Here is a 14765-nt window from a genome sequence, read left to right as displayed (position 1 = left end):
TCTGTCTCAGGTAATCCTCAGAGAACACGGGAAGAGGAGCCCGGGTCTGTCCTACCCCCACCAGAGCGACTCTCAAAGTCCGCACCGCCCTCAGATCCCCGATCTGTCAGGGAGGTGACGTTCTCCACGCCGGGGATTTTCGTAGTGGCGACACATGCCACTTCCGGTGGGCGGCGGGAGTCAGTGACGTGGCCGGCGAGTCCGTGCACGGTCCTCCGGGCCGGGACACGGGACTGTCAGGTGGCCTGGGCCAGCTCCACCGGGATTGAGAGCCGCCAGCCGGAACCGGAAGTGCCACGTGTCCCCACTGTGCCTGCGCGGCCGGCAGCTCCGCCCAGGACCGCCCTCCTCTCCGGGTTCGGCTGGCGCCTCCGAGCCCGGCGTTCGCGGCCCCGCCGGCCTGACTTCCCCGAGCCTCTCCGCGCCCAAGCCGGATCGTGGCCGCCGGCGGGCTGAGGCCACCGAGACGCCATGCCTCGGCTTTGACGTGCCGCCTTCGCGTGTTCCGCGTCTCCGGCTTTCGGCTCCCTTCCCGCGGCTTTCCTCTTGGAGCTCTTGGCTCGGCGCTGCGGTCGACCCCGACGACTCCGTCCTACCCTGAGAACCCCGGGCGCCATGGCCCAGCCCGGGATCCCGGCCGCCCGCGGCGCCGCAGCCGGCCTCCAGGCCCAGAACGGGGCCGCCTCGGCCGCGGGGTCCCCCTACACCAACGGTGAGTGCCGCATGGGGGCGGGGAGGACGGCCCGGCCAGGGCCCCGGAGACCTCCGGGCCGGGTGTGCCGGGAGGAGTGGCAGGCAGATCGTGACCAGGGGCCGTGCACCTGCAGACCCGCGCTGGTGAGACAGTTTCACATGTATTTATACACCCAGCCAGCAAACAGTAAGCACCTGCGGTGTGCAGCTTCTGAGAGAAACAAGAGGTGAAAAAGAATCGCAGACGAAATCAGTTCCTCAGAACTGCCTTACGGAGGTCATAGTGTCTGGGTGTCATCACCCTCCGCGCCACCTCAGTCCCGTGTCCTGGAGGGCAGGGTTCATCTCGAGTCTGTGAGCTCGCAGCACGGTGGGGTCGTTGTTTATTAGTCCGAGTTTGCAGAGATGAATGAATGACTCCGCCTTTGGCAGACCCCTTTAGGACTTACTCATCCCTCCAGGTGTCTCTCTCCAAGGATCTCCCCACAGCTGTCCCTGGGCCGCCTGTGCAGTTTCTCGGTTGTGGAAGAACCAAATAGATGGAAGGCTAGGGTTCGTTTCTAGAGGCCTCTTTCTCACTTGGAACGTAGTTAGACCCAACTCTCTGAACCCGACGAGAGTGTACATCTGGCACTATAGTTTATCATTGGGCGTGAGAAAATCTTATCATTTGATACCTCTTCTAGGATTCCTGAAGTTTTCCTACAGCGTGAATTGCTAAGCCTATTTTAATTGATATGATAAAGACACATTTTCTGCCTACTTGCAAATTAGCCTACAAATCTTTGCTTTGTGGGAAGAAGACAGGGAGAATAATACTAAAGTACTTACTGTGCCCATTGAAGTTGGAGAAAATAGCCAGTGACTAAAATTGCTGGTTACAATGCATTTAAAGAAGACTACTGTTTTCTTTACAAAGAGGGCTCTTTATAAGACTTAAAAATGTCAGTGGGTAGGCAGCTATGTGGGCAGGGCAAGAGAAGCGAGAAGCATTGACAAGTTAACTTGAATTGGTTCTTAAGTTTATAGTAACAGATTATGTAAACTACATTTTCTTCTGTGACAGTAACACTTGCACAGGAGATGAAGTCATTCCCTTTAAGGTGAAAACAATTAAGCAAGATGTCTCTGGTATGGGTTTGTCTTATAACTTGCACTTAAGTGGCAAATTCTACACATGCCCCCATGAGTTACATGTAAGTGTAATTGTCAGGGTTTTGCAATGTTGCAGGAATTTAATCAGTGTGATAGGCTGTGCTGGAGATATTTCATTGATTTTAGTTAGTTTTTTGAGACAGTGTCTCACTCTGTATCTCTAGTTGGCCTGAAACTTGTGGCAATCCTCCTGTTTCAGCTGCCCTGATTACAGAGCTGGAATTTCCCGTTCATTTGGTCAAAGCTAAACATACACTTGTTGCACATCCATATTCTGACCTTGGGTGTAAGAGAGAATAAGAGAGCACTCATGTGTGGGTTGTTTAGAGCTAGTAAGTAGTAGAAACCCAGGCGATGGTGCACACCTTTAATCCCGGCACTCTGGAGGCAGAGGCAGGCAGATCTCTGTGAGTTCTAGGCCAGCCTGGTCTACAGAGTGAGATCCAGAACAGGCTCCAAAGCTACACAAATATACTCTGTCTTGGGGAAAAAAGAAAGTAAGTAGTAGACTCATGCCTGCAAATATAAAACTCATGAGCTGTCACTTCAGTCTTTTTTTTTTTTTTTTTTTTGCCCTTGGTTATAGGGAGGTTTTTGTTGTTGTTGTTGTTGTTGTTTGTGTTTTGTTTTTTTTGAGATTGGTGTATAATTACATCATTTCTCCCTCTCCTTTCCTCCTCAGTCTTTTATAATCTTTTTTTGTGGGTGGTGGGATTTGTTTGTTTGTTTGTTTGTTTTTTGTTTCTTTGAGACAGGGTTTCTCTGTGTAATCCTGGCCATCCTTGAACTCGCTCTATAGACCAGGCTAGCCTCAAACTCAGAGATTTGCCTACCTCTGCCTCCCGAGTGCCAGGATTAAAGGCATGCACTGCTACCACCTGGCTATAATAGCCATTTTAACATTTTGTTTTGAGTCAGGGTCTTACTTTGTAACCCTGGCTGGCCTGGAATTCACTCTGTAGACCAGGCTGGCCTCAAACTCACAGAGGTCCACCTGCCTCTGTCTACTGAGTGCTGGGATTAAAGGTGAAATTTCTTTTCTTTTTTTTAAAGATTTATTTATTTACTATGTATACAGTGTTCTGCCTGCTTGTTTGCCTGCATGCCAGAAGAGGGCACCAGCTCTTATTACAGATGATTGTGAGCCACCATGTGGTTGCTGGAAACTGAACTCAGGACCTCTGGAAGAGCAGTCAGTGCTCTTAACCTCTGAGCCATCTTTCCAGTCCCTAAAGGTGAAATTTCTTAAGGTGTTGGTTTAATGTGCTTGTGTAAGTTAACATGCTACAGTACAGTTAGATCTTAGGATATCATTTAGCTTGAACCAAGACTTAGCAAGAGTGGCTATTTTCATTTTCTGTAAATTGCTTTCTTGCTATATTCCTTACACCAAACTTTTTTGCTCTGTGATATGTTGTTATGTTGCATTACAACCTAAAGATTGTCTAGAAAGGTTTCCCTCAGGTTTTTTTTTTTTTTTTTTTTTTTTTTTTTCCCCCCCGAGCTGAGGACCGAACCCAGGGCCTTGTGCTTGCTAGGCAAGCGCTCTACCACTGAGCTAAATCCCCAACCCCTTCCTCAGGTTTTTAATACTGACTTGTGTACTTATTTCCATTGCAAAACTCTGATAATGAGGCTGCAGGACAACTGAGCCTGGCATCTTGTTCTGATGGTCACAGTAAGGCTAAAGGGAAGGAAGCGCTCCTGTCGTTCTGTGCCTCCTTTGCTGGCCCTTGGAACCGACTTGCCAAGGCAGTTAGGAGACTGCAGTTTTATTAACTTCATTTCCATGGGCTGTTTACATAATAGTTCCCTTTACACATAGAACGGAAGCTGAGAGGGACAGTCTCCTTTCTCTTTCCCCTGGTAGGCTGTAATTTTCTAAAAGAATATCTGACTTCCCTCAACCTGTAAGCCCTGTGACTTCAGAGCCCACATAGTGTCTAGCACATTTAAGAATTACTAGTTGGGGAGGCTGAAGAGAGGGCTCAGTGGTCAAGAGCACCTACTGCTCTTGCAGAGGACCAGGGTTCAAGTCCCAGCACCTATGAAGTACCTCACTTGTAACTTCAGTTCCAGGATAGGTATCCGTCGCCTTCTTCTGGCCTCTCTGAGCACCAGGCAGGCATGTGGTGCAGAGATACACAAAAAATACCTATACATGTTTTAAAATAAGTTCCTGCCAGGTGGTGGCACATGCCTTTAATCTCAGGAGGCAGGGGCAAGCAGATCTCTGAGTTCAAGGCCAGCCTGGTCTACAGACCGAGTTCCGGAAACCCTGTCTCTAAAAACCAAAAAAAAAAAAAAGTTCCCAATTTTGTTTTGGTCTTTTGAGACAGGGTATCTCTGTGTAACAGCTCTGGCTGGCCTTGAACTCATAGAGATCAGCCTGCCTCTGCCTCTGGAGTGATGGGTGCCCGGTTTTTATTTATTTTATTTATTTTAAATCGTGTGTGTGTGTGTGTGTGTGTGTGTGTGTGTGTGTGTGTGTGCGCGCGCGCGTGTGTGCGCGCGCGCCACATAGTGTGGTGCTGGGAACAACATAGTGTGGTGCTGGGAGCTGACCTCCAGTCATCTAAAGGAGCGGTCAATGCCTTCAGCCCCTTTTGTTTGTGTTTTTGAGACTGGGTCTCATGTAGCCCAGACTGACCTCAGGCTAACTGTGTAACAAAGATTCCCTTAAGTTTCTGATCCTCAGGTCTCCACCTCACAAACGCTGTGGTTATAGGTAAATGCCACCACAACTGGCTTTTCTTTCCTTTTCTTTTCATTGACAAATTCTTCAGGTGAAGAATGTATTTTGATTAATGACATGAGATGAGATACTAAGTTAGATCCCCTGGGTTCTCAGATTCCCTGGGAGTGGATTGACAGGTTTGAGTTGCCATGTGGTGCTGGAATTGAACCCAAATCCTCTGTAAGACTAGCCAGTGCTTTTAACCACGGAGCCAGCTCTCCAGCCCCCTGAGTTAATTTTAAATCAGTCATTCTTTTAGGTTCATGTGTAATAGTTGGCAAATATAAACTACCAACTAAATAGTGGTTCAGTGTATAATGTACTAGTGAGTGAGTGGCTGAAGAATAAAAATGTCCTCAGTCTTTATCCTACTTAGAATTTTAAGGAGAACCATTAGGGACGTATCTGTTTCCTTTACATTTTGTTTATTTTTTTATTATATGATACTGAGGATTAAACCTGGGGCTTCATGTGTACTTAGTGAGCAGTGTCCCTACCCCTTTTTGTATTTTTAAATTTTTGAGACAGTCTCAGTGAGTTGCTCAGGCTGGCCTGGAGCTCATTCTGTAGCTTGGGTAGGCTTTAAACATGTGATCCTCCCTACCTCAACCTCCCAAGTTGTAGGCCTGAACTGCCAGGACTAGCCTTTTCTTCTACATGGACTTTTTTGTGAAAGAGGTAGTTAATTCAATGTGTTCATAACTGCTTAGCAGGCTTACGAAGGAAATATAAATCATATATATATATATATATATATATATATATATATATATATATATGGGTTTTTTTGAGACAGGGTTTCTCTGTGTAGCTGTGGAGCCTGTCCTGGAACTCACTCTGTAGACCAGGCTGGCCTCGAACTCACAGAGACCCACCTGCCTCTGCCTCCCGAGTGCTGGGATTAAAGGCGTGTGCCACCACCACCTGGCTATAAATCATAATTTTTGTATTAATTGGTGTGATACTGTCAGGAAGGTTCTTTTAATTTTGTTTGATTTATGAAGAATAATAAAGACATCAATTATTTTAAAAGTTATATCAGTGAGTTTTTTGTTTGTTTTGGGGTTGCTGGGGATTGAGCACATGGTCTCTCACATAGCTAACAAGCATGCTATCATAGAACTAACATATCCAGGCATTCTTCCCCGCCCCTCCCGCTCCCCCTCCCCTATTTTTGGGGGGGCATGTTCAAGATAAGGTTTTTCTGTGTAGTTTTGGAGCCTGTCCTGAATCTCATTCTGTAGACCAGACTGGCCTCAAACTCACAGAGATCTACCTGGCTCTGCCTCCCGAGTGCTGGGATTAAATGTATGTGCGCCACCACCGCCCGGCTCCTCCCCCCTTTTTAAAACTTTATTTTGAGACAGTGTTTTGTTTTGTTAAGTTACCAAAGCTGGCCTGAACGTGTGTGTGTGTGTGTGTGTGTATGTGTTTATATATATCCCCCTCGCTGCTGCCGCAGCCATTTTTTCTCAGGACAGAATCTTACTGTGTAGCCATGGTTGGCCTACAGCACTCCCTGTAGAACAGCCTGGCCTTAAACTTGATGGGATCTGTGCTCGTTTTGGCAGCACATGTACTAAAACTGGAACGATACAGAGAAGATTAGCATGGCCCCTGCGCAGGGATGACACGTAAATTCGTGAAGTGGTCCATATTTTTGCTGCATGAACTGCACTTGATGTGTGCCCAAAGACAAGGCCGTTAAGAAGTTCGTCATTTGGAACATTGTAGAGGCCGCTGCTGTCGGGGACATATCCAAAGCAAGTGTCTTCGACGCTTGTGTGCTTCCCAAACTCTGTCACGCTGCATTATTGCGTGAGCTGTGCTGTTCATAGCAAGGTAGTTAGGAATCAATCCCGTGAAGCCCGCAAGGACCGAACACCCCCACCACGATTTAGACCTGCTGGTGCTGTACCATGACCTCCACCAAAGCCCATGTAAAGAGGTGGCTTCATAAAGACAGGAGAAAAAACACCTTGGAAAAATAAAATGGGACTTACACTTAAAAACAAAAACAAAAACTTGATGGGATCCTCCTGTCTCTGCCTCCAAATTGTTAGAATTACAGATGTATGCTCTAACATCCAGTTTAAATCAGTAGTTTCTAAAGTCCATTCCAAACTGTATGTGACTCTCAGTAGAGGCATACACTCTTCCAGCTGCTAGGGTTCTGTTATTTATTTCTGGCCAGTTGAGAGGAGGGAGACAGTGTCTTCTCCTGGAGCTCAGGCAGGCCTCCAACTCACAGTGTCTAGTATCTGCTTCCCAAGTACTGGGATTACAAATGGGAGTTACTATCTTCGTTAGGGTTTCTTTTGCTGTGAAGAAACACCGTGACCACAGCAACTCTTTTTTTTTTTTTTTTTTTTTCTGAGACAGGATTTCTTTGTGTAGCCCTAGCTGTCCTGGAACTAGCTCTGTAGACCAGGCTGGCCCCTGAACTCGCAGAGATCTGCCTGCCTCTGCCTGGACTAAAGGCATGCGCCACCACTGCCAGCTTTTTTTTTTTTTTTTTTTTTTTTTTTTAAGATTTATTTATTTTTATTTTATGTGCACTGGTGTTTTGACTGCATGTTTGTCTGTGTGAGGGTGTCAGATCTTGGAGTTACAGACAGGTATGAGCTACCATGTGGGTGCTGGGGTTTGAACCTGGGTCCTCTGGAAGAGCAGTTGGTGCTCTTAACCACTGAGCCATCTCTCCAGCCCCCTGGCCACAGCAGCTCTTATAAGAAAAGCATTTAATAGGGTGGCTTACAGTTTCAGAGGTTTAGTCTATTATCATCATGGTGGGACATGGTTATGTGCAGGCAGACATGGTGTTGGAGCTAAGAGTCCTACATCTTGATCACCAGGAAACAGGAAGTGATCTGAACCACTGGGTGTGGCTTCAGCATGTATGAGACCTCAAAGCCTGCCTCTACAGTGACACAAGGCCATATCCTCTAATAAGCCCATACCTATTCCAACAAAGCCACACCTCCTATTAGTGCCACTCCCCATGATCTTGTGGGGGCCAATTACATTCAAACTACCATAGTCACCATGCTTGACTTCCATGAGTCTCATAGAATGGAAATTTACTAAGGTTAGACCTGGGGTCTCAATTTGTATCCTTGTTGTAGGTTTCTCTTTGATTCTGAAGCTGCTATTGGCATGAATGTGAAGTACCTTTCTGTACTGAATTGACCCTCTTTTGATTTGTTACTTCTTTGTCTAATTTGGGCTCTGTGGTGCTTTGAATGAAAATGGCCTCCATAGGCTCATAGGGAGAGGCACTATTAGATGTGGCCTTGTTGGAGGAAGTGTGTCACAGGGGTGGGCTTTGAGATTTTAGATGCTCAAGCCGGGCCCATTGTGTCTTTCTCTTCCTGCTGCCTGCGGATCCAGATGTAGAACTCTTGGCTCCTTCTCCAGCCTGTGCTGCTACCATGTTTCCTGCCATAATGATAATGGACTTAACCTCTGAACCTGTAAGCCAGTTCCAATGAAATGTTTTCCTTTATAAGAGTAGCTGCAGCCAGGCAGTGGTGGTGCACACCTTTAATCCCAGCACTTGGGAGGCAGAGGCAGGCAGATCTCTGGGACTTCAAGGTCCAGCCAGCCTGGTCTACAGAATGAGATCCAGGACAGCCAAGGCTACACACAGAGAAACTCAGTCTTGAAAGAAAAAGAGTAGCTGTGGTCATGGTATCTCTTCACAGCAGTTGAAACCCTGACTAAGACAACCTCTGTTCCCACATGTTCCCCATACTGTCCTCAATAGAGCCACAGATGACTACCTGGTTAACAAAGTAAAAATGTTTGCTGCTGGGCTGGAGAGATGGCTCAGAGGTTAAGAGCACTGCTTGCTCTTCCAAAGGTCCTGAGTTCAATTCCCAGCAACCACATGGTGGCTCACAGCCATCTGTAATGAGATCTGGTGCCCTCTTCTGGCCTGCAGGGATATGTGCAGACAGAACACTGTATACATAATAAATAAATAAATCTTTAAAAAAAAAAAAAATGTTTGCTGCCTATATGACATATGCTTGTAGTCCCAGCTCTTGACAGGTAGAGGCAGAGGATCAAGAAGTTCAAGGCTAGCCTTTCCTACATAACGAATTCAAGACCAGCTAGGGCATATGAGATGCTCTCTTAAAGAGAACAAGAAGCCGGCAGCGGTGGTGCACGCTTTTAATCCCAGCAGAGCCAGATGCATCTCTGTGAGTTCAAGGCCAGCCTGGTCTACAGAGCAAGATCCAGGACAGGCACCAAAACTACACAGAGAAACCCTGTCTTGAACCCCCCCCCCCAAAAAAAAAGAACAAGAAAACCAAACAACATGGAGCCAGAGAGGTAGCTCAGTAGTTAACTTCCTGCTCTTCTAGAGGATCCAAGTTCCATTCCTAGTACCCACATCAGGTAGCTCACAACTACCGTAACTCAAGCCCTAGGGGATCCAACACCTCTTGCCTCTGTGGGCACCCACATACAGACACATACACATAATTTAAAGTAGTAAAAGAAATCTTTTTTTTTTTTTAATACAAAAACTGGAAAAAAGTATTTAGGGTATTTATTTTTTTTGATAGATTTGGTTTGGTTTTTGAGACAGTCTCACTATGTAGCTCTGGCTGTCCTTGAACTCACTATGTAGACCAGGCAGGCCTCAAACTCGAGATCCGCCTGCCTTTGCCTCCCTAGTACTGGAATAAAAGGTGTGCATCACCATCCCTAGCTACTTATTTAGGGTTTTTAATGCAATCTTACTAGGGAAATGTGAAGTAGACAAACAGTTAGGAGAAACAAATACCTTGAGAAACAGTTGTCCCTTCTTGCTTTAAGAATAATGGAGTGCAAAACACAGAGTGAGAAATAAATTGCCCAGGATTTGCTATGAAGGGAATGGTATGTGAACGGAATGTTACTGCAGGTGTTTCCAAGCACCTGTGAGGTCTATTGGGAGGGAGGGGCATGCCTCCTGGAGGACACTTAACAATGGTGCTATGAAGAGGTCAGTAGAAAAGGAACAAACGCTTCTGTGCTTGCTTCATACAACAGAGTGTCCTCCTGTGACCACGCTGGGGTGTGGGCACACGCAGTTCTTCAGTGGACACCACGTGCAACAACCAAGTGCAAAACCTGTCCTGTTCAGTTGTGACCTCATCTACCTGGAGATAGCACCAGGTTCTTTAGGTCAGAGGATTCAGCCCCACAAGTTGCTTCAGATGCCAGTACCAAGTCCAGGTTTCTGACCTGTGCTTCTGATTGGTTATACCAGTAAATCCCATGACCTTCCTGCTTGGATGCAGTAATTTGGTGGACAGTTAGCAGAACATGAGAAAACATTTGTAATGGTTCATATGAACAGCCAGATCCATAAGAGCAAGCAGGGCGTGGGGAAGAACAACCCTCTTAGACCATCTGTGTCTTCAGCAACCTCGAAGGTCATCATATCTACAGGATGGGATAGCTTTATGACAATGGCCAGGTATGTAGTATGGAAGCCCTCCCCCAACAGGATGTCTGTTGCCTAGGCTGGCCTCATACTCTGAGGTCACAGAGATCTTCCTGCCTCAACCTCTGGAATACTGAGATTATGGGCATGAGCTAGCATGAGTTACCATACCTGGCATTGGTATGCAGACTTAAAGAAAACAACACTTTATTTTACTCGTGTGTGTGTGTGTGTGTGTGTGTGTGTGTGTGTGTGTGTGTGTGATGGGGTATACACATGCCATGTTGCACACATGTGGAGGGCAGAGGACATCTTTGATGAGTGGTTCTCTTCTGCTGTTATGACTTCAAGTTGTCAGCTTACATGGCAAATGCCTTTACCCAATGAGCCATCTCGGTATCTCAGCCCACATTTCAGAATGTTACTACTGCCAAAGACAAGCAAAACCCTTAGCCATTATTCTAGTGCCCCAACCATGAATTGGCTTTTGTACCTGGGTTTTCCTATTCTGGGCATTGATATAGGTTAATTATACAATGCATGTCTAATTACATCCTCCTGTGTCTGGCTTCTTTCAATTAAAAGATTATGTGTGTGTGGTGGTGGGAAGTGAACTCAGGGCCTCATACATAACAGCAGACGCTGTTCTGCTGAGTAAGAACTACAGGCCCAACATGCTGTGATATTTTTAAGGTTTATTCATTTATAGCATGTTTAGCAATGCTTTATTTTTATGACCAAATAATATTTCACTGTATAGATATATCCCACAGGATTATCCTTCTGTTGATGGTGGTAGTTTTCTCCATTTGGGGGATATTATCTTAGTCATTGTTATAGTGCTGTGAAGAGACACCATGACAAGGAAACTCTTAAAAAAGGAAACATTTAATTGGGGCAGCTGGCTTACAGTTTCAGAGACGTAGTCCATTATTATCATGGCAGGAAACATGGTGGCAATCACGGCACAGAAGCAGTAACTGAGAGCTGTATCCTCCTCTGCCGGCCACAGGAAGAGAGGGAACTGGGCTTGGCCTGGGCTTTTGAAACCTCAGGGCCCACTCCCAGTGACATACTTCTTCCAACAAGGCCGCACCTCCTAGTTCTTCTCAAATAGTGCCATTCCCTGATGACTAAGCATTCAAATATATGAGCCTATGGGGCCATTCTTATTCAAACCACCACATTCTACTCCCTGGCTTCCATAAACTTGTACCATATCTTAATGCAAAGTGCATTAAGTCCAACTTCAGAAGTCCCCATATTCTTTCAGTCTCAACACTGCTTAAAAGTCCAAAATTCGGCCGGGGGTGTTTTTTTTTTTTATTTTTTTAAAATAATTTATTTATTTTTATTTTATGTGCATTGGTGTTCTGCCTGTATGCATGTCTGTGTGAGGGTGGTCAGATCTTGTAGTTACAGATAGTTGGTAGCTGCCATGTGGGTGCTGGGAATTGAACTCATGACCTGTGGAAGAGAGTCAGTGTTCTTAACCACTGAACCATCCTGGGTATTGGTTTTAATGCCTTTAATCCCAACACTCGGGAGGCAGAGACAGGCAGATCTCTGAGTTCAAGGCCAGCCTGACCTATAGAGTGAATTCCAGGACAGCCACAGCTACACAAAGAAACTCTGTCTCAAAAAACAAAATAAAACAAAAAATTCAAGTCTCTTCTGAGACTCATAGGATTCTCTTAACAGTAAGCCCTTGTGATATCAAAATAAAAAAGCAGATCACATACTTCCAACTTGCAATGGCACAGAATATACATTACCATTTCAAAGGGGAGAAAGGGAGCATAGTGAGGAAATATTGGGCCAAAGCTAGACCTAAAACCAGCAGGGCAAACTCCAGATTCTGCATCTCCATGTCTGATGTCAAAGCGCTTTTCAGATCTCCAACTCCTTTCAGCTTTGTTGATGCTGGTTCCACCCCTGATCTGCAGCTATCTTTGGCAGGTATCCTACAAATCTGGCATCTCCATCATCTTGAAGTCTTCCGTAAAATCCAGGTTTCACCTTCACAGCTTCACACAGTCGTCTCTCTAGGCCTCCATGCAGGGATGAAGGGATCACACACACACACACACACACACACACACACACACACACACACACACACACGGCCTCAGCGTCTTTCCTTAGCCTTGGAGGGAGATTCTATAACCCTTTTCTTGTATTCTTGACTCTAAAGCCAGAATCACATGGCCAAAGCTGCCAAGTTCTGCTGCTTGATGGGGCTGGAACTTGACTTCCTTGTTCAATTAAACTTTTTCTCTCCTGAAGCCTGGACTTGCTCCATTACATTTCCTGGTGCTCCTTTATCCTCAAACTGTAAATTTTTGTATTCCTTCTTGCCTCACTTGCTCCTTTTCACTGTAGATCAGACAGATGTTTAGGAGAAGGACAAGAAGCAGCCACATTCTTTGCCAGAATGTCACAAGAATGCTCTCCAGGCCACTTCTGTTCTTCCTCTCTGAAATTTCTTGAGCCGGCCCCACAGTTCAAATTGCCCTCAGCACTGTCTTCCATGCTCCTACTGGGATGGCCCATTAAGTCCGGCTTAAAGTGTCCAACTGCTTTTCTAGTCTGAATCCCCAAATCTTCCAGATTCTTCCAACAAACAGCACAGTCAGGCCTGTCACACAATACCCCAGTCTCTGGTACCAACTTCTGTCTTAGTCACTGTTCTACTGCTATGAAGAGACACCATGACCAAAGTAACTTTTTTAGAAAATTACTTATTTATGAGTACTCTGTCTGCATGTCAGAAGAGGGCATCAGATCTCATCATAGATGGTTGTGAGCCACCATCTAGTTGCTGGGAATTGAACTCAGGACCTCTGGAAGAGTAGCCAGTGCTCTTAACCGCCGAGCCATCTCACAACCCCCCAAAGTAGCTCTTAAAAAGGGAAGCATTTAATTGGAGGCTTGCTAACAGTTTCAGAGGCTCAGTCCAATATCATCATGTGGGGAGAATGACAGCACCCAGATGCTGTAAGTAATGCTGCTCTTAACATTTGTGTAGTTACTGTGCTGCCTAAGGGATTGCACGACCATGCAGTAACTGTTTACAGTGTTGAGAGCAGGGATGGGAGCTGCATGAGTTTATATCCCACTAGCATACTGACTTGTTTCTTCTTTTTATAACCACCTGGTTTGTCTGAATGGTTCTCTTATTTCGTTTTCATTTGCCGTTCTCCAACTATTATGTTGAACAAATGTCTGGTTTTAGATTTATTTTATTTATTTATGTGTATGTATGTGTTTGTGTGAGTCTGTGCATGTGTGTGTAGGACCAGAAGAAGGCCTAAGATCCCTCGGAGCTGGAGTCAGGAACAAGGATACCTGGCTTGTTCTCTGAGTGCTGGACACTAATCTTCATGACAACACATCAAGTTCTCTTACCTCCTGAGCCATCTCTGCAGCCCCAACTTAATGTCTTTGCACATAATTATTAAACATGCGTGTTTTGTTTCCTTTTCTCCACCCATCCCCACGCCCTCACAGAGCTCACTCTGTAGACCAGGCTAGCCTCGAATTTACAGAGATTCACCTGTCTCTGCCTCTGCCTCCCAAGTGGTGTAATTAAAGTAGTGATTCTCAGCCTTCCTAATGCTGTCACCCTTGAATACAGTTACCCATGTTGTGATGACCTCCAACTATAAGATTATTTTTGTTGCTACTTTATAACTATAATTTTGCTACTGTTATGAATCATAATGTAAATAGCTGTGTTTTCTGATGGTCTTAGGCTACCACTGTGAAGGATCATGAAACTCCCAAAGGGGTTGAGACCCACAGGTGGAGAATTGCTGTATGTTTTCTTAATCTGCTGGCTGGGCGGTGGTGGCTCACGCCTTTAATCCCAGCACTCGGGTGGCAGAGACAAGTGGATCTCTGTAAATTCGAGGCCAGCCTGGGCTACAGAGTGAGCTCCAAGACAGCTAAGGCTGCACAGAGAGACCCTGTTTTGAAAACAAGCAAACAAGCAGAAAAAAAATCTGCTCATTTTTAAATTGAGTTGTTTCTACTATTGAACATAACATTTTAAGGAGAAATTTAATAAGACCTCTCTAATTTTAAATTATTTATCTTTATGTGTATGGGCATTTTGCTTGCATGTATATCATATCTGGTGCCCTTAGAGGCCAGGAGAAGGCATTGGATTCTCTGAGACTGAGTTAAAGATGGTTTTGAGCTATCATGTGGGTGCTGGGAATTGAACCCTGCTCCTCAGCAAAAGCAGCCAGTGCTCTTAACCATTGAGTCATTTCTCTAGCCCCTGAGTGTAATATATGTACTATTTTGTTGGTTTTGTGTGTAAGTGTATGTTATGTTTTAAGACAGGTTCTCACTGTCCTTGGCTGGCTTGGAACTCCCTATGTAAATCAGGCTAGCCTTGAACTTCCAGAGATCTACCTACCTTTGCCTACCAAAGCCGGTGCATGCCTTTAATTCTAGCACTTGGGAGGCAGAGGCAGGAGGATCTTTGAGTTTCATGCCTCTCTGGTCTACAGAGTGAGATCTAGGACAACCAAGGCTACAGAGTGAAACTTTGTCTCAAAAAAACAACAGGGAAAAAAAAAAGCATATACCACCATTCCCAGTTTAGTCCTGGTTGGCTTGGAACTCACCATGTAGACCAGACTGGCCTCAAACTCACAGACCTACCTGCCTCTGCCTCCCAAGTGCTGGGATTAAAGGCATGCATCACCATGCTCAACATATAGTAAATGT

General features: G+C 45.6%; 1 protein-coding gene and 1 non-coding gene across 2 annotated transcripts in view; both read left to right on the top strand.

The window, feature by feature from the left end:
• The first annotated feature begins 325 nt into the window (after nucleotides 1-325).
• The window catches only part of Sec24a (SEC24 homolog A, COPII coat complex component), a 59896-nt gene continuing 45456 nt past the window's right edge, over nucleotides 326-14765 (top strand). The window contains exon 1 of the mRNA XM_059270495.1: nucleotides 326-712. Coding sequence (XP_059126478.1) covers nucleotides 616-712 — 97 coding nt within the window. The 5' untranslated portion in view covers nucleotides 326-615. The remainder of the gene's footprint in view (nucleotides 713-14765) is intronic.
• Nucleotides 6141-6247, top strand: LOC131918202 (U6 spliceosomal RNA). The gene has a single exon (XR_009380927.1). It is a non-coding gene; the product is annotated as a U6 spliceosomal RNA (small nuclear RNA).

Source organism: Peromyscus eremicus, chromosome 8a (assembly GCF_949786415.1).
Source record: "Peromyscus eremicus chromosome 8a, PerEre_H2_v1, whole genome shotgun sequence".
Classification (NCBI taxonomy): domain Eukaryota; kingdom Metazoa; phylum Chordata; class Mammalia; order Rodentia; family Cricetidae; genus Peromyscus; species Peromyscus eremicus.
This window is presented reverse-complemented; position numbering and strand designations above follow the sequence as displayed.